The 21436-nt window shown below is 51.7% G+C and overlaps 1 protein-coding gene across 1 annotated transcript in view; it reads right to left on the bottom strand.

The window, feature by feature from the left end:
- Positions 1-21436, bottom strand: part of LOC140404721 (activated CDC42 kinase 1-like) — a 98702-nt gene that overhangs the window by 39911 nt on the left and 37355 nt on the right. The window contains 3 exon segments of the mRNA XM_072493403.1: positions 739-1286; positions 6837-6895; positions 9014-9208. Coding sequence (XP_072349504.1) covers positions 739-1286; positions 6837-6895; positions 9014-9208 — 802 coding nt within the window.

Raw genomic sequence — 21436 nt, 5'->3', positions numbered from 1 at the left:
AAAAATGGATAGAGCAGAGTACTTCCTGTGTAAGGGGGTCTGCATTGGGGGGTGTAAGGGGGTCTGCATGGGGGGGGGGTCTGCATGGGGGGGTGTAAGGGGGTCTGCATGGGGGGGTGTAAGGGGGTCTGCATGGGGGGGGGGTGTAAGGGGGTTTGCATGGGGGGGGGTGTAAGGGGGTCTGCATGGGGGTGTGTAAGGGGGTCTGCATGGGGGGGGTGTAAGGGGGTTTGCATGGGGGGGTGTAAGGGGGTCCGCAAGGGGGGGTGTAAGGGGGTCCCCATGGGGGGTTATAAGGGGTTCTGCATGGGGAGGTGTAATGTGTAAGAGATCTCACAACACACCACACCTTTCCCCTCTCCCACTCTGCCCCTCCCCAGTTCAGCCCCTCCCCCACTCAGCCCCTCCCCCACTCAGCCCCTCCCCCACTCAGCCCCTCCCCCACTCAGCCCCTCCCCCACTCAGCCCCTCCCCCACTCAGCCCCTCCCCCGACTCACTCCCCCCCTGCCCACTCCCCCGCTCTACCCACTCAGCCCGTTTTCCCCACATGCTCCCCACTCATCCCCTCCCACCGCCCTCCCCATCCTCCTCGCTCCCCACTCGTCCCGTCCCCCACTCAGCCCTTCCCCCCACAATATTCTCTCCCGCCACCCGTCCCTGTTGTCTCTGAGGCTACATATGTGACGGTCACCGTGGGAGATCAGCTGTCACCAATGGTTTTCTCAGTGGTAACGTACGCGGTTAAGTTTGTCCTGTAGGCTGGGGCCGCTTCCCTGCTGGTTAATCCCCGTTTCCTCGGACTTTGCCTTGTGTAGGTAATTGCCCCTGGGACCTCGGGGTCTGGCTTGGTGCTCGCTAGGCCTCGGGGCCCTGGCATCCTTCTTCTGCTCAGCGTGGTGGTAATGAGGGGTGGCCGCTTTGGGCTGGGCCTCGAACGTCAACCGGCCAGCAGCCTCCTGGTCCTGCCTGGGCTGCAGGCCAGGCAGCTGGAAATCCACCTGGGGCCAGTGCATGGACCAACAGTTAGGCCTGGGCTGTGCGGGTTTCAGCCGCAGCTTGCCCAGCGCATCTTCGGCCTCGGCGGCCCGGCGCCGCCCGTCCTCCCGGGCCCCTTTCCTCGGCCTCCCGTTCCCTTGCCCCCTGGCCTGCCGGTAAGCCACGGCCTCCGCGCTGATCTGTCGGGAGCGCTCCCTCGAGGCGGCCTTCGAGTTAGGCTCCGGGCCTTGCGGGATCTCGGCCAACTCCTCCTTGTTGTCGATGTTCGAGTCGAGGCTTCGGGAGAGGCCTGAGGATCCAAACACAGATACAGGCCGGGGCCTGGTTAGAAAATGGTACCCTACACCGGAGAGCGCTTGCTGGCGACGCACGAGACCCTTACGCAGACGAGGAAGATAGACTTCGTCGAGTCTGTTCCACCATTCAATACGATCATGCCTTTTACACCCGCTATCCACTACATTTCAATAGCGCCCTTCATGGTCTCACGATGTGCTTTAGAACCAATTTGCGCACAGCAAGATCCCATAATTGGAGAGAACACAAATCACAGAACTGTTGCAGTGCAGGAGGAGGACATTCGGTCCATCGTGTCCGCAATGGCCCTCAGAATGAAAACCTATCGCCATTCCTCCCTGCCTTCTCCCCTTTTCACTTAACAGTCTGATTCCCTCCGCATAACCTCCTTGCTCTTGTACTCTCTGCCCCTATTAATAAATCCCAGGATCCTCTCTGCTTTATGAACTGTTCTCTCCACCTATCTTGCCCCCTTCAATGATCTACGCCCGTGTACGCCCTAGTCCCTCTGCTCCCGTGCCCCCTTTAAGAATCGTTACCCCCCCCCCCCGCCCCGCCGCCGTTCCGACCGGAATGAATCTGCTCTCGGCACTGAACTTCAGCTGCCGCCTGCCTGCCCATTCGGCCAACTTGGGCAATACGGGAACAGAGAATGCTGGGTAAACTCAGCGGGCCAGGCAGCATCCACAGACTTTGAAACGGTGCCCGCCGCGGACCCGAGGTCGAGGCGAGCTGTGGGCAACCCGGGGCCCGGTTGAGGGGGGGGGGGTGGTGGCACGTGCGGCCCCACTGGCATTTTGTTGACCGTTGCCCACGCGCGGGATCGGCACATTTTGCCAATATCCGCCCACTTAGCTTTTATCCTACCGGTTTGGCTGAAATGATTCGCCCGTGAAGCGAGGGAGGGTGAAGTGAGGTGGGTGCCGATCGCTCACACTGACTGAGAGCCGTGAGCTCCCTATGCATCCAGAGTGTCAATATTTATTCTGTTTTGACCGTTTGAAGTCGATGACGGTTCTTTCAATATATAAACGATTCAGCATATTCTATAACTCGCTCTGAAATATTCGTTGCGTATTAAATGTATTTAATCTAATTCTTGGGGTCACGGTTAGCGAACGAGGCCCGATTCCAATCGTGCGGCCCCCTGAGATGAGGGAGGGTCACTCACGCGGCCGACTCGCTCGCCGAGGTTGGCCATCACAGGTTTATTCGGAAGAACAGAGGTTCCATTCACTGATCCTGGGGAACTTCGTGACAAATCTTCCTCTGCCCTGAAAACATCTAGGAGCCACTTCACTCTGTTCCCAAAGGCCCAGAAACCCGCTTCGAAATAGTGGGATCTGTCTACACCCACCTCTGTCCAACTTCTCATCTGAAAGATGGCATCTCTGACAGTGCAGCACTCCCTCAGTACTGCTCCTCGGACAGTGCGGCACTCCCTCAGTACTGACCCTCTGACGGTGCGGCACTCCCTCAGTACTGACCCTCTGACAGTGCGGCACTCCCTCAGTACTGCCCCTCTGACAGTGCAGCACTCCCTCAGTACTGACCCTCTGACAGTGCAGCACTCCCTCAGTACTGACCCTCTGACAGTGCGGCACTCCCTCAGTACTGACCCTCTGACAGTGCGGCACTCCCTCAGTACTGACCCCCTGACAGTGCAGCACTCCCTCAGTACTGACCCTCAGACAGTGCAGCACTCCCTCAGTACTGACCCTCTGACAGTGCGGCATTCCCTCAGTACTGGTCCTCTGACAGTGCGGCACTCCCTCGGTACTGACCCTCTGACAGTGCGGCACTCCCTCAGTACTGACCCTCTGACAGTGCAGCACTCCCTCAGTACTGGCCCTCTGACAGTGCGGGACTCCCTCAGTACTGACCCTCTGACAGTGCGGCACTCACTCAGTACTGCCCCTCTGACAGTGCAGCACTCCCTCAGTACTGACCCTCTGACAGTGTGGCACTCCCTCAGTCCTGACCCTCTGACAGTGCAGCACTCCCTCAGTACTGACCCTCTGACAGTGCAGCGCTCCCTCAGTACTGACCCTCTGACAGTGCAGCACTCCCTCAGTACTGACGCTCTGACAGTGCAGCACTCCCTCAGTACTGACCCTCTGACAGTGCCGCATCCCCTCAGTACTGACCCTCTGACAGTGCGGCACTCCCTCAGTACTGATCCTCTGACAGTGCGGCACTTCCTCAGTGCTGACCCTCTGACAGTGCAGCACTCCCTCAGTACTGACCCTCTGACAGTGCGGCACTTCCTCAGTACTGACCCTCTGACAGTGCAGCACTCCCTCAGTACTGACCCTCTGACAGTGCGGCACTCCCTCAGTCCTGACCCTCTGACAGTGCGGCGCTCCCTCAGTACTGACCCTCTGACAGTGCGGCACTCCCTCAGTCCTGACCCTCTGACAGTGCAGCACTCCCTCAGTACTGACCCTCTGACAGTGCGGCGCTCCCTCAGTACTGACCCTCTGACAGTGCGGCACTCCCTCAGTCCTGACCCTCTGACTGTGCAGCATTCCCTCAGTACTGGCACTGGGAGTATTGGCATGGATACCTTGATCCAGAGTCTGGAGCGGGACTTGAATCGCAGAGTCCCTACGGTGCAGGAGGAGGCCATTCAGCCCATCGTCTCTGTACCGGCTCTCTGTACGAGCATCGTGACTTAGTGCCTTTTACCAAAAACCCTGCATCTTGTTTCTATTCAAATAATCCTCAAGCTCGCTCTCGGCCGCCTCGATCGCACCGGCCTCCAGCAACCCCCCCCCGGCAGCCCATTCCAGACCCCGACGTAAGCAAAGTCGCCACAGTCCCAGATGACCAGAGGCTGCTTTCCCCTTTGAGGGGGGGAGAGCTGACTCCCTGGGTGGTGATTGAACCTGAGGGTCACCCACACCTCAGGCGAGGGAAGGTTGAGAAGGCGGGGCCTTCACTGAATAACCTGAGCCGGGGTCGGTCTAGCTCAGTTGGCTGACCAGCTCGATCGAGGAGCTGAACGAAGCCTACAACGCGAACCGGCTGAGCTTATTCATGAAGGCCATGATTTAGGATTGGCCGTGCTAAATTGCTCCTTAAGTGTCCAAAGATGGGTAAGTGGGGTTGCGAGGATAGGGCAGGGGAGTGTGCCTAAGTAGGGATATCTTTCACAGGGTCGGTGCAGACTCGACGGGCCGAATGGCCTCCTTCTGCATTATAGGACTTCGATTGATCACTAACTTGTTCTATGGATAATCCTCAACTCCGCTTTCCCGCCTTCTCCGCGTAACCCTCGATCCCCTCACTGATTAACAGCCTCGGCCTTGAACCTACTTAGCGACCCGGCCTCGACAGCGCTCTGCGGTAAAGAATTCCACAGATTCACTCCCCTCTGAGAGAAGAAATTCCTCCTCATCCCTGTCTGAAATGGGCGACCCCCCCCCCCCCCCCCCTCACTCTGAGATTCTGCCCTCTGGTCCCAGACTCTCCCACAAGGGGAAACAACCTCTCAGCATCGATCCTGTCAAACCCCCTGAGAATCCGATACGTCTCAATAAGGTCGCCTCTCATCCTTCTAAACTCCCAGTGAGGACAGGCCCAACCTACTCAACCTCTCCTCATGGGAAAATCCCTCCCTACCCGGGATCAACCGAGTGAACCTTCTCTGGACGGCCTCCAATGCCGGTATATCCTTCCTTAGATAAGGGGACCAAAACTGTTCGCAGTATTCCAGGTGTGGTCTAACTCGTGCTTTGTAGTTCTAGCAAGACTTCCCTATTTTTATCCACAATCCCTTTGAAATAAAGGCCAACATTCCTTTGGCCTTCCCAGGCTAGCTTTTTGTGATTTATATACTCCCAAATCCCTCTCGGCTGCGGCTTTCTGCAATCTCTCTCCATTTAAATAATATTCAGCTTCTTTATTCTTCCTACCAAAGTGCACAACTTCACGTATTCCGACACCACGCTCCATCGGCCAAGCTTTTGCCCAATTTAACCTGTCCATATTGTTATGGGCCAGGGTTTAGAAAACTCCAAAGTTTAATAATGATAATAATAATCACTTATTGTCACAAGTAGGCTGCAATTAAGTTACTGTGAAAAGCCCCTTGTCGCCACATTGCGGCGCCTGTTCGGGGAGGCCGGTACGGGAATTGAACCCGCGCTGCTGGCCTTGTTCTGCGTTACAAGCCAGCTGTTCAGCCCACTGTGCTAAACCAGCCCCATTAGATCATGGAGTTCACCTGACCCACAACTGTTTATAGGTTTTGGTTACGATGAGCACAAGGGTCTACCCACCAGGTGTCATTCAACAGCGGCCTTAAGCACTTTCAATCAAAAACAAAATTTATTCTACGAATTCAGTTAACATTTTTGTAAACACACGCAGTAAGCAATTTTTATCAACTACAAGCATAAATACCCCACACAGCTACAGTACTCTATATATAACCCTTGATAAATTCCCTTTACTGTTTCAATCAAGTAACAACATCCATAAGCCAAAACACACTTTTACCACAAAACAGTAAGTTTCAATTCCTTCCAGGAAACAGTTATTACTTTGAAGTTATCAAGTGATCTGGAGATACCTTTAACATGCAGAGGTGGAAAGACAGGACAGGCTTCTCTGTCTGAATCCAGCTTCCAAATGTAAACCGTAAGTAAAACTCAGAGCCACAGCCCAGCTCAAAAACGAAATTAAAAGCCCAGAGCCACAGCCACAGATACCTTTAACATGCAGAGGTGGAAAGACAGGACAGGCTTCTCTGTCTGAATCCAGCTTCCAAATGTAAACCGTAAGTAAAACTCAGAGCCACAGCCCAGCTCAAAAACGAAATTAAAAGCCCAGAGCCACAGCCACAGATACCTTTAACATGCAGAGGTGGAAAGACAGGACAGGCTTCTCTGTCTGAATCCAGCTTCCAAATGTAAACCGTAAGTAAAACTCAGAGCCACAGCCCAGCTCAAAAACGAAATTAAAAGCCCAGAGCCACAGCCACAGATACCTTTAACATGCAGAGGTGGAAAGACAGGACAGGCTTCTCTGTCTGAATCCAGCTTCCAAATGTAAACCGTAAGTAAAACTCAGAGCCACAGCCCAGCTCAAAAACGAAATTAAAAGCCCAGAGCCACAGCCACAGATACATTTAACATGCAGAGGTGGAAAGACAGGACAGGCTTCTCTGTCTGAATCCAGCTTCCAAATGTAAACCGTAAGTAAAACTCAGAGCCACAGCCCAGCTCAAAAACGAAATTAAAAGCCCAGAGCCACAGCCCAGCTCAAGAACGAAACTAAAAGCCCGGTGCCACAGCCCAGCTCCACCCACACAATGACATCACTGAAGCCATTTGATAATACAAAACATTTCTGAAAGGGACACTCCCATGCGAATATCCCTCTGTCGACTCTTTGGGTCATCCTCACAACTTGCCTCTCGCCTATCTTTGCGTCCTCCGCAAACTTGGCAATAGCGCCTTCACTTCCCTCGTCAGTCCCATCACTCCAGGTCTGGTCACATGCCAGGCCCACCCGAGCCCTCGATTGGTCAACTTACCCGAAATCTTCAGCAGCTGGATTGGGTTGCAATTTTCTGGTAGGTAACTCCACACTTTCCTGCAAGATCAGAGAGGGTTGGTCAGTGTTTCATTTTATCACTTGCGGGATGCGGGCATCGCTGGGCGAGGCCAGCATTTGTTGCCCATCCCCGGCGACCCTTGAACTCAGTGGGGCTCGCTAGGTCAGTCCAGACGGGCAGCTGAGTGTCAGCCACACCGCTGTCCGAGTCCGGAGTCACATGTAGGCCAGACCGGGGTAAGGACGGCAGATTTCCCCTCCCTAAAGGAGACGTTAGTGAACCAGATCGACAATGGTCATCAGCAGCCTTATAATTCCAGATTTTTACTGGACAAACATTTCCCCCGTTGTGGGATTTGAACCTCAGGTCCCGAAAGAATTACCCTGGGTCTCTGGATTGTAAACTGAATGTAAGAATTTCAGATGTATTGTATTATATATCCTTGGTGCAGTGAGGGTTAAACGCCTGGGTTACTGTGTGTATAACTGCTGCAGTCACCTTTTTAAAAATCCTGGTTTGCAGGACAGCTAGGCGTTTTGGGAGCCAGAGGTGTAATTAAAGCATCATAAAAGCTTGGGCAAATGGACTTGCGTTTGGATTAAGAGGGTTCCCTGTGGATTATTTAATTAGAGGCCTTTGTGTTCAGTTAGTAAGAAGATGTAACTAATGGGAGGAGCTGGAGTACTAGGCATTTTAGCAGAGAAGGAGAGATTATTTGGTTGGTTCCTGGAAGCCAAACCATGAAGATAGTTCCTGAAGACTTCAGCGAGACATCCTGCATTAGACAGGCTCCAGGTCTATCTCTTACAACAGTCCCAAACGTAAGCAAGTTTGCCTGGATCTGCGAACTGTATTTAAAAGTGGATTGGGTAAAGAGATGGTTTGTTATTTGAATGGAAGTAAAGATAGCAGTTAACGGTTAATGTTGTATTGATTAGCAAGGGGTAATTGTAAGCTATTTACCCCTGGGCAGCACGGTAGCACAGTGGTTAGCACAGTTGCTTCACAGCTCCAGGGTCCCAGGTTCGATTCTGGGTTGGGTCACTGTCTGTGCGGAGTCTGCACATCCTCCCCGTGTGTGCGTGGGTTTCCTCATGGTGCTCCGGTTTCCTCCCACAGTCCAAAGATGTGCGGGTTAGGTAGATTGGCCGCGCTAAACTGCCCCTTAGTGTCCAAAAAATGTTAAGTGGGGGTTACTGGGCTACGGAGATAGGGTCGATATGTGGGCTTCAGTAGGGTGCTCTTTGTAAGGGCCGATGCAGACTCGATGGGCCGAATGGCCTCCTTCAGCACTGTAAATTCTATGATTTGGTAGTGTGATGTTGAAGATATTTTAATCCCGTGTTAGTAATAAAGTTTGTTTTCATACACCATATCTCTATTTGTCCGTGAAGTCACTCCTGGAGCCAGTTAACATTCCCTCACAGCCTTACAAAATTAAAATAAAATATTGGCGCATCTGTCCAGTATCCGAGCCACCGTTGGGGTATGGTCTGGTCTGGGATCGTAATAATTGCTACACCAGTAACAATGGCACACTACGCCACAGCCTGCAGGAGTTGTGGAACATCAACGCTTGGGTGATGTAGGTGCGGGGTGGGCTGAGGGGGAGGGGGGGGGGAGCGCGGGCGGTAGGGAGGCAGGGGGGATGTTCAGCTGAGATGCACAAGGATAGGAGTCCGGAATGGCAAGATCCGGGAAACCAGGATACAGGGGGGGGGATGGGCTGTCGAGTCAAGATGACAAGACGACAAAGATGGGCCGGAATGCCTTCCTCGCGAACGTCCTTCGGAGGGGGCGGGGGAAAGGGGAGGATGCCAACGTAACTGGAGCCGGCCGCAACTCCGTGAGACTGCGCATTGTTGTTGCCGGGCAGAGATTGAACCCCCCCCCCCCCCCCCCGCCCCCGGTTACCGTGGTACCCCTGCCAACATATATCAAACGACCCCCTCAGAGTTTCACCCTTTGACCTCTTGCCTGCTGATGCCAAGAGGAGGATTGGACGGCCCTCATCCCACTGAAGCCCCACTCAGGTAACACCTCCCAAATCCAGGAGCAAGGACCAATAAACGGGAACGCTCCAAGGCCGGCTCAAGCACGGAGGTTGAGATTTTCCCGATGGCGGCCCGGAATTAGCCGAGGAAGAGCGGACGTACTCGTTCACTTTGTCCGGGAACCCCCAGGAGCACCGTGGGTTGATGTCGCCGTGTCCGGTGTGGATCAGGCTGCCCCCCAGAGGTCGGCTGATGAAAGGACTACAGCGGCTCGGACAGGTGGTCACACAGGCCGGAGGGAAGAGGCCCAGCTGGAGTGTCCTTCTGTTTTGACCCCGCCAGAAGACCAACTCAGTCCTAGAGAGGAGAAAGGAAGATTAGCGACAGAGACGGGCACACACCTCTCCATAAAACCAGCAGGAATGAGGCCAGGAGTAACGGCAGAGGCACTATTCCTATCCCTGTAGCAAAATAGCTCCATCCCTCACTGTAACACTCTCTGATATACCCCACACCCCTCACAGTAACACTGATATACCCCACACCCCTCACTGTGACACTCTGATATACCCCACACCCCTCACTGTAACACTGATATACCCCACACCCCTCACTGTAACACTGATATACCCCACACCCCTCACCATAACACTGATATACCCCACACCCCTCACTGTAACACTGATATACCCCACACCCCTCACTGTAACACTGATATACCCCACACCCCTCACTGTAACACTCTCTGATATACCCCACACCCCTCACTGTAACACACTGATATACCCCACACCCCTCACTGTAACACTGATATACCCCACACACCTCACTGTAACACTCTGATATACCCCACACCCCTCACTGTAACACTGATATACCCCACACCCCTCACTGTAACACTGATATACCCCACACCCCTCACTGTAACACTCTCTGATATACCCCACAACCCTCACTGTAACACTCTCTGATATACCCCACACCCCTCACTGTAACACTCTCTGATATACCCCACACCCTCACTGTAACACTCTCTGATATACCCCACACCCCTCACTGTAACACTCTGATATACCCCACACCCCTCACTGTAACACTGATATACCCCACACCCCTCACTGTAACACTCTGATATACCCCACACCCCTCACTGTAACACTCTCTGATATACCCCACAACCCTCACTGTAACACTCTCTGATATACCCCACGCCCCTCACTGTAACACTCTCTGATATACCCCACAACCCTCACTGTAACACTCTCTGATATACCCCACACCCCTCACTGTAACACTCTCTGATATACCCCACACCCCTCACTGTAACACTCTCTGATATACCCCACACCCCTCACTGTAACACTCTGATATACCCCACACCCCTCACTGTAACACTGATATACCCCACACCCCTCACTGTAACACTCTGATATACCCCACACCCCTCACTGTAACACTCTGATATACCCCACACCCCTCACTGTAACACTCTCTTATATACCCCACACCCCTCACTGTAACACTGATATACCCCACACCCCTCACTGTAACACTCTGATATACCCCACACCCCTCACTGTAACACTGATATACCCCACACCCCTCACTGTAACACTCTGATATACCCCACACCCCTCACTGTAACACTGATATACCCCACACCCCTCACTGTAACACTGATATACCCCACACCCCTCACTGTAACACTGATAAACCCCACACCCCTCACTGTAACACTCTCTGATATACCACACACCCCTCACTGTAACACACTGATATACCGCTCACCCCTCACTGTAACACTGATATACCCCACACCCCTCACTGTAACACACTGATATACCCTACACCCCTCACTGTAACACTCTGATATACCCCACACCCCTCACTGTAACACTGATATACCCCACACCCCTCACTGTAACACTCTGATATATACCACAACCCTCACTGTAACACTCTGATATACCCCACACCCCTCACTGTAACACTCTCTGATATACCCACACCCCTCAATGTAACACTGATACACCCCACGCCCCTCACTGTAACTCTCTGATATACCCCACACCCCTCACTGTAACACTGATACACCCCACACCCCTCACTGTCACACTCTGATATACCCCACACCCCTCACTGTAACACTGATATACCCCACACCCCTCACTGTAACACTCTGATATACCCCACACCCCTCACTGTCACACTCTGATATACCCCACACCCCTCACTGTAACACTCTCTGATATACGCCACACCCCTCACTGTAACACTGATATACCCCACACCCCTCACTGTAACACACTGATATACCCCACACCCCTCACTGTAACACTCTGATATACCCCACACCCCTCACTGTAACACTGATATACCCCACACCCCTCACTGTAACACTCTGATATATACCACAACCCTCACTGTAACACTCTGATATACCCCACACCACTCACTGTAACACTCTCTGATATACCCCACACCCCTCACTGTAACACTGATGCACCCCACACCCCTCACTGTAACTCTCTGATATACCCCACACCCCTCACTGTAACACTGATACACCCCACACCCCTCACTGTCACACTCTGATATACCCCACACCCCTCACTGTAACACTGATATACCCCACACCCCTCACTGTAACACTCTGATATACCCCACACCCCTCACTGTCACACTCTGATATACCCCACACCCCTCACTGTAACACTCTCTGATATACCCCACACCCCTCACTGTAACACTGATATACCCCACACCCCTCACTGGAACACTCTCTGATATACCCCACACCCCTCACTGTAACACTGATATACCCCACACCCCTCACTGTAACACTCTCTGATATACCCCACACCCCTCACTGTAACACTCTCTGATATACCCCACACCCCTCACTGTAACACTGATATACCCCACACCCCTCACTGTAACACTGATATACCTCACACCCCTCACTGTAACACACTGATATATCACACACCCCTCACTGTAACACTCTGATATACCCCACACCCCTCACTGTAACACTGATATACCCCATACCCCTCACTGTAACACTGATATACCCCACACCCCTCACTGTAACACTCTCTGATATACCCCACACCCCTCACTGTAACACTCTGATATAACCCACACCCCGCACTGTCACACTCTCTGATATACCCCACACCCCTCACTGTAACACTGATATACCCCACACCCCTCACTGTAACACTCTCTGATATACCCCACACCCCTCACTGTAACACTCTCTGATATACCCCACACCCCTCACTGTAACACTGATATACCCCACACCCCTCACTGTAACACTGATATACCCCACACCCCTCACTGTAACACTCTCTGATATACCCCACACCCCTCACTGTAACACTCTCTGATATACCCCACACCCCTCACTGTAACACACTGATATACCCCACACCCCTCACTGTAACACTCTCTGATATACCCCACACCCCTCACTGTAACACTCTGATATACCCCACACCCCTCACTGTAACACTCTCTGATATACCCCACACCCCTCACTGTAACACTGATATACCCCACACCCCTCACTGTAACACTGATATACCCCACACCCCTCACTGTAACACTGATATACCCCACACCCCTCACTGTAACACTCTCTGATATACCCCACACCCCTCACTGTAACACTGATATACCCCACACCCCTCACTGTAACACTAATATACCCCACGCCCCTCACTGTAACACTCTCTGATATACCCCACACCCCTCACTGTAACACTGATATACCCCACACCCCTCACTGTAACACTGATATACCCCACACCCCTCACTGTAACACTCTGATATACCCCACACCCCTCACTGTAACACTGATATACCCCACACCCCTCACTGTAACACTGATATACCCCACTCCCCTCACTGTAACACTCTCTGATATACCCCACACCCCTCACTGTAACACTGATATACCCCACACCCCTCACTGTAACACTGATATACCCCACACCCCTCACTGTAACACTGATATACCCCACACCCCTCACTGTAACACTCTCTGATATACCCCACACCCCTCACTGTAACACTGATATACCCCACACCCCTCACTGTAACACTGATATACCCCACACCCCTCACTGTAACACTGATATACCCCACACCCCTCACTGTAACACTCTCTGATATACCCAACACCCCTCACTGTAACACACTGATATACCCCACACCCCTCACTGTAACACTCTGATATACCCCACACCCCTCACTGTAACACTGATATACCCCACACCCCTCACTGTAACACTGATATACCCCACACCCCTCACTGTAACACTGATATACCCCACACCCCTCACTGTAACACTCTCTGATATCCCCCACACCCCTCACTGTAACACTGATATACCCCAACACCCCTCACTGTAACACTGATATACCCCACACCCCTCACTGCAACACTCTGATATACCCCACACCCCTCTCTGTAACACTCTGATATACCCCGAACGCCCTCACTGTAACACTCTGATATACCCCAAACCCCTCACTGTAACGCTCTCTGATATACCCCAGACCCCTCACTGTAACACTTTGATACACCCCACACCCCTCACTGTAACACTCTCTGATATACCCCACACCCCTCACTGTAACACTGATATACCCCACACCCCTCACTGTAACACACTGATATACCGCACACGCTTCACTGTAACACTGCTATACACCACAACCCTCACTGTAACACTGACATACCCCACACCCCTCACTGTAACACTGATATACCCCACAACCCTCACTGTAACACTGATATATCCCAAACCCCTCACTGTAACACTCTCTGATATACCCCACACCCCTCACTGTAACACTGATATACCCCACACCCCTCACAGTAACACTGATATACCCCACACCCCTCACTGTAACACTGATATACCCCACACCCCTCACTGTAACACTCTCTGATATACCCCACACCCCTCACTGTAACACTGATATACCCCACACCCCTCACTGTAACACTGATATACCCCACGCCCCTCACTGTAACACTCTCTGATATACCCCACACCCCTCACTGTAACACTGATATACCCCACACCCCTCACTGTAACACTGATATACCCCACACCCCTCACTGTAACACTCTGATATACCCCACACCCCTCACTGTAACACTGATATACCCCACACCCCTCACTGTAACACTGATATACCCCACTCCCCTCACTGTAACACTCTCTGATATACCCCACACCCCTCACTGTAACACTGATATACCCCACACCCCTCACTGTAACACTGATATACCCCACACCCCTCACTGTAACACTGATATACCCCACACCCCTCACTGTAACACTCTCTGATATACCCCACACCCCTCACTGTAACACTGATATACCCCACACCCCTCACTGTAACACTGATATACCCCACACCCCTCACTGTAACACTGATATACCCCACACCCCTCACTGTAACACTATCTGATATACCCAACACCCCTCACTGTAACACACTGATATACCCCACACCCCTCACTGTAACACTCTGATATACCCCACACCCCTCACTGTAACACTGATATACCCCACACCCCTCACTGTAACACTGATATACCCCACACCCCTCACTGTAACACTGATATACCCCACACCCCTCACTGTAACACTCTCTGATATCCCCCACACCCCTCACTGTAACACTGATATACCCCAACACCCCTCACTGTAACACTGATATACCCCACACCCCTCACTGCAACACTCTGATATACCCCACACCCCTCTCTGTAACACTCTGATGTACCCCGAACGCCCTCACTGTAACACTCTGATATACCCCAAACCCCTCACTGTAACGCTCTCTGATATACCCCAGACCCCTCACTGTAACACTCTGATACACCCCACACCCCTCACTGTAACACTCTCTGATATACCCCACACCCCTCACTGTAACACTGATATACCCCACACCCCTCACTGTAACACTGATATACCCCACACCCCTCACTGTAACACTGATATACCCCACACCCCTCACTGTAACACTCTCTGATATACCCCACACCCCTCACTGTAACACTGATATACCGCACACCCCTCACTGTAACACTCTCTGATATCCCCCACACCCCTCACTGTAACACTGATATACCCCAACACCCCTCACTGTAACACTTTGATATACCCCAAACCCCTCACTGTAACACTCTGATATACCCCACACCCCTCACTGTAACACTGATATACCCCACACCCCTCACTGTAACAGTCTCTGATATACCCCACACCCCTCACTGTAACACTCTGATATACCCCACACTCCTCACTGTAACACTCTGATATACCCCACACCCCTCACTGTAACACTCTGATATACCCCGACACCCCTCACTGTAACACTCTCTGATATACCCCACACCCCTCACTGTAACACTGATATACCGCACACCCCTCACTGTAACACTCTCTGATATCCCCCACACCCGTCACTGTAACACTGATATACCCCAACACCCCTCACTGTAACACTTTGATATACCCCAGACCCCTCACTGTAACACTGATATACACCACACCCCTCACTGTAACACTCTGAAATACCCTACACCCCTCACTGTAACACCCTCTGATATACCCCACACCCCTCACTGTAACACTCTGATATACCCCACACCCCTCACTGTAACATCTCTGATATACCCCGACACCCCCCACTGTAACACTCTGATATATCCCACACCCCTCATTGTAACACTGATATACCCCACACCCCTCACTGTAACACTGATATACCCCACACCCCTCACTGTAACACTGATATACCCCACAACCCGCACTGTAACACTCTCTGATATACCCCACACCCCTCACTGTAACACTGATATACCCCACACCCCTCACTGTAACACTGATATACCTCACACCCCTCACTGTAACACACTGATATATCACACACCCCTCACTGTAACACTCTGATATACCCCACACCCCTCACTGTAACACTGATATACCCCATACCCCTCACTGTAACACTCATATACCCCACACCCCTCACTGTAACACTCTCTGATATACCCCACACCCCTCACTGTAACACTCTGATATAACCCACACCCCGCACTGTCACACTCTGATATACCCCACACCCCTCACTGTAACACTGATATACACCACACCCCTCACTGTAACACTCTGATATACCCCACACCCCTCACTGTAACACTGATATACCCCACACCCCTCACTGTAACACTGATATATCCCAAACCCCTCACTGTAACACTCTCTGATATACCCCACACCCCTCACTGTAACACTGATATACCCCACACCCCTCACTGTAACACTCTCTGATATACCCCACACCCCTCACTGTAACACTGATATACCCCACACCCCTCACTGTAACACTGATATACCCCACACCCCTCACTGTAACACTGATATACCCCACACCCCTCACTGTAACACTCTGATATACCCCACACCCCTCACTGTAACACTCTCTGATATACCCCACACCCCTCACTGTAACACTGATATACCCCACACCCCTCACTGTAACACTGATATACCCCACACCCCTCACCTGTAACACTCTCTGATATACCCCACACCCCTCACTGTAACACTCTCTGATATACCCCACACCCCTCACTGTAACACACTGATATACCCCACACCCCTCACTGTAACACTCTCTGATATAACCCACACCCCTCACTGTAACACTCTGATATACCGCACACGCTTCACTGTAACACTGCTATACACCACAACCCTCACTGTAACACTGATATACCCCACACCCCTCACTGTAACACTGATATACCCCACACCCCTCACTGTAACACTGATATATCCCAAACCCCTCACTGTAACACTCTCTGATATACCCCACACCCCTCACTGTAACACTGATATACCCCACACCCCTCACTGTAACACTGATATACCCCACACCCCTCACTGTAACACTGATATACCCCACACCCCTCACTGTAACACTCTCTGATATACCCCACACCCCTCACTGTAACACTGATATACCCCACACCCCTCTCTGTAACACTCTCTGATATACCCCACACCCCTCACTGTAACACTGATATACCCCACACCCCTCACTGTAACACTAATATACCCCACGCCCCTCACTGTAACACTCTCTGATATACCCCACACCCCTCACTGTAACACTGATATACCCCACACCCCTCACTGTAACACTGATATACCCCACACCCCTCACTGTAACACTCTGATATACCCCACACCCCTCACTGTAACACTGATATACCCCACACCCCTCACTGTAACACTGATATACCCCACTCCCCTCACTGTAACACTCTCTGATATACCCCACACCCCTCACTGTAACACTGATATACCCCACACCCCTCACTGTAACACTGATATACCCCACACCCCTCACTGTAACACTGATATACCCCACACCCCTCACTGTAACACTCTCTGATATACCCCACACCCCTCACTGTAACACTGATATACCCCACACCCCTCACTGTAACACTGATATACCCCACACCCCTCACTGTAACACTGATATACCCCACACCCCTCACTGTAACACTCTCTGATATACCCAACACCCCTCACTGTAACACACTGATATACCCCACACCCCTCACTGTAACACTCTGATATACCCCACACCCCTCACTGTAACACTGATATACCCCACACCCCTCACTGTAACACTGATATACCCCACACCCCTCACTGTAACACTGATATACCCCACACCCCTCACTGTAACACTCTCTGATATCCCACACACCCCTCACTGTAACACTGATATACCCCAACACCCCTCACTGTAACACTGATATACCCCACACCCCTCACTGCAACACTCTGATATACCCCACACCCCTCTCTGTAACACTCTGATATACCCCGAACGCCCTCACTGTAACACTCTGATATACCCCAAACCCCTCACTGTAACGCTCTCTGATATACCCCAGACCCCTCACTGTAACACTCTGATACACCCCACACCCCTCACTGTAACACTCTCTGATATACCCCACACCCCTCACTGTAACACTGATATACCCCACACCCCTCACTGTAACACTCTGATATACCGCACACGCTTCACTGTAACACTGCTATACACCACAACCCTCACTGCAACACTGACATACCCCACACCCCTCACTGTAACACTGATATACCCCACAACCCTCACTGTAACACTGATATATCCCAAACCCCTCACTGTAACACTCTCTGATATACCCCACACCCCTCACTGTAACACTGATATACCCCACACCCCTCACTGTAACACTGATATACCCCACACCCCTCACTGTAACACTGATATACCCCACACCCCTCACTGTAACACTCTCTGATATACCCCACACCCCTCACTGTAACACTGATATACCCCACACCCCTCACTGTAACACTGATATACCCCACACCCCTCACTGTAACACTCTGATATACCCCACACCCCTCACTGTAACACTGATATACCCCACACCCCTCACTGTAACACTGATATACCCCACTCCCCTCACTGTAACACTCTCTGATATACCCCACACCCCTCACTGTAACACTGATATACTCCACACCCCTCACTGTAACACTGATATACCCCACACCCCTCACTGTAACACTGATATACCCCACACCCCTCACTGTAACACTCTCTGATATACCCCACACCCCTCACTGTAACACTGATATACCCCACACCCCTCACTGTAACACTGATATACCCCACACCCCTCACTGTAACACTGATATACCCCACACCCCTCACTGTAACACTCTCTGATATACCCAACACCCCTCACTGTAACACACTGATATACCCCACACCCCTCACTGTAACACTCTGATATACCCCACACCCCTCACTGTAACACTGATATACCCCACACCCCTCACTGTAACACTGATATACCCCACACCCCTCACTGTAACACTGATATACCCCACACCCCTCACTGTAACACTCTCTGATATCCCCCACACCCCTCACTGTAACACTGATATACCCCAACACCCCTCACTGTAACACTGATATACCCCACACCCCTCACTGCAACACTCTGATATACCCCACACCCCTCTCTGTAACACTCTGATATACCCCGAACGCCCTCACTGTAACACTCTGATATACCCCAAACCCCTCACTGTAACGCTCTCTGATATACCCCAGACCCCTCACTGTAACACTCTGATACACCCCACACCCCTCACTGTAACACTCTCTGATATACCCCACACCCCTCACTGTAACACTGATATACCCCACACCCCTCACTGTAACACTGATATACCCCACACCCCTCACTGTAACACTGATATACCCCACACCCCTCACTGTAACACTCTCTGATATACCCCACACCCCTCACTGTAACACTGATATACCGCACACCCCTCACTGTAACACTCTCTGATATCCCCCACACCCCTCACTGTAACACTGATATACCCCAACACCCCTCACTGTAACACTTTGATATACCCCAAATCCCTCACTGTAACACTCTGATATACCCCACACCCCTCACTGTAACACTGATATACCCCACACCCCTCACTGTAACACTCTCTGATATACCCCACACCCCTCACTGTAACACTCTGATATACCCCACACTCCTCACTGTAACACTCTGATATACCCCACACCCCTCACTGTAACACTCTGATATACCCCGACACCCCTCACTGTAACACTCTCTGATATACCCCACACCCCTCACTGTAACACTGATATACCGCACACCCCTCACTGTAACACTCTCTGATATCCCCCACACCCGTCACTGTAACACTGATATACCCCAACACCCCTCACTGTAACACTTTGATATACCCCAGACCCCTCACTGTAACACTGATATACACCACACCCCTCACTGTAACACTCTGAAATACCCTACACCCCTCACTGTAACACCCTCTGATATACCCCACACCCCTCACTGTAACACTCTGATATACCCCACACCCCTCACTGTAACATCTCTGATATACCCCGACACCCCCCACTGTAACACTCTGATATATCCCACACCCCTCATTGTAACACTGATATACCCCACACCCCTCACTGTAACACTGATATACCCCACACCCCTCACTGTAACACTGATATACCCCACAACCCGCACTGTAACACTCTCTGATATACCTCACACCCCTCACTGTAACACTGATAGACCCCACACCCCTCACTGTAACACTGATATACCCCACACACCTCACTGTCACACTGATATACCCCACACCCCGCACTGTAACACTCTCTGATATACCCCACACCCCTCACTGTAACACTGATATACCTCACACCCCTCACTGTAACACTGATATACCCCACACCCCTCACTGTAACACTCTCTGATATACCCCACACCCCTCACTGTAACACTCTGATATACCCCACACCCCTCACTGTAACACTCTGATATACCCCACACCCCCTCACTGTAACACACTGATATACCCCGACACCCCCCACTGTAACACTCTGATATATCCCACACCCCTCATTGTAACACTGATATACCCCACACCCCTCACTGTAACACTGATATACCCCACACCCCTCACTGTAACACTGATATACCCCACAACCCGCACTGTAACACTCTCTGATATACCTCACACCCCTCACTGTAACACTGATAGACCCCACACCCCTCACTGTAACACTGATATACCCCACACACCTCACTGTCACACTGATATACCCCACACCCCGCACTGTAACACTCTCTGATATACCCCACACCCCTCACTGTAACACTGATATACCTCACACCCCTCACTGTAACACTGATATACCCCACACCCCTCACTGTAACACTGATATACCCCACACCCCTCACTGTAACACTCTCTGATATACCCCACACCCCTCACTGTAACACTCTGATATACCCCACACCCCTCACTGTAACACTCTGATATACCCCACACCCCTCACTGTAACACTCTCTGATATACCCCACACCCCTCACTGTAACACTCTGATATACCCCACACCCCTCACTGTAACACTCTGATATACCCCACACCCCCTCACTGTAACACACTGATATACCCCACATCCCCTCACTGTATCACTGAACTAGGAGAGACTGGGCCATTCGGCCCCTTGAATCTGCTGCGCCATTTCGGCCGATTATGACTCACCTTGGTTCAAACCATTTTCCCGTGCGCCCCCCCATATCCCTCGGTTCAGGGAGAGACCACACCTCTGTGTACCTCCCCCCCCCCCCCCCCCCCCCCCCGCCTCCCCTGGAAGCTGAAATAAATTCATCAACAGAGCCCCCCCCAAAATCACTTGGTGACAAAATTCCCAAGATTCACAACCGGTTGTGTGAAACCTGACAGTCTGTACTCTGACGGGGCCATTAACACCCCCTAAACAACGCGGTGATTGGCGAGTGTGTGACCCCCATCAATCCTATTTACCGCTATTGGTTGATACAGGGGTACGTATGGCCTGTGGTCTTGATCCAGGGATATGATTGGCGATGTCCGTGGTGATGGACATGCT

Source organism: Scyliorhinus torazame, chromosome 31, assembly GCF_047496885.1.
Source record: "Scyliorhinus torazame isolate Kashiwa2021f chromosome 31, sScyTor2.1, whole genome shotgun sequence".
NCBI classification, from domain to species: Eukaryota; Metazoa; Chordata; class Chondrichthyes; order Carcharhiniformes; family Scyliorhinidae; genus Scyliorhinus; species Scyliorhinus torazame.
The sequence above is the reverse complement of the archived record's forward strand: the minus strand, read 5'-3'. Positions and strand labels throughout refer to the sequence as shown.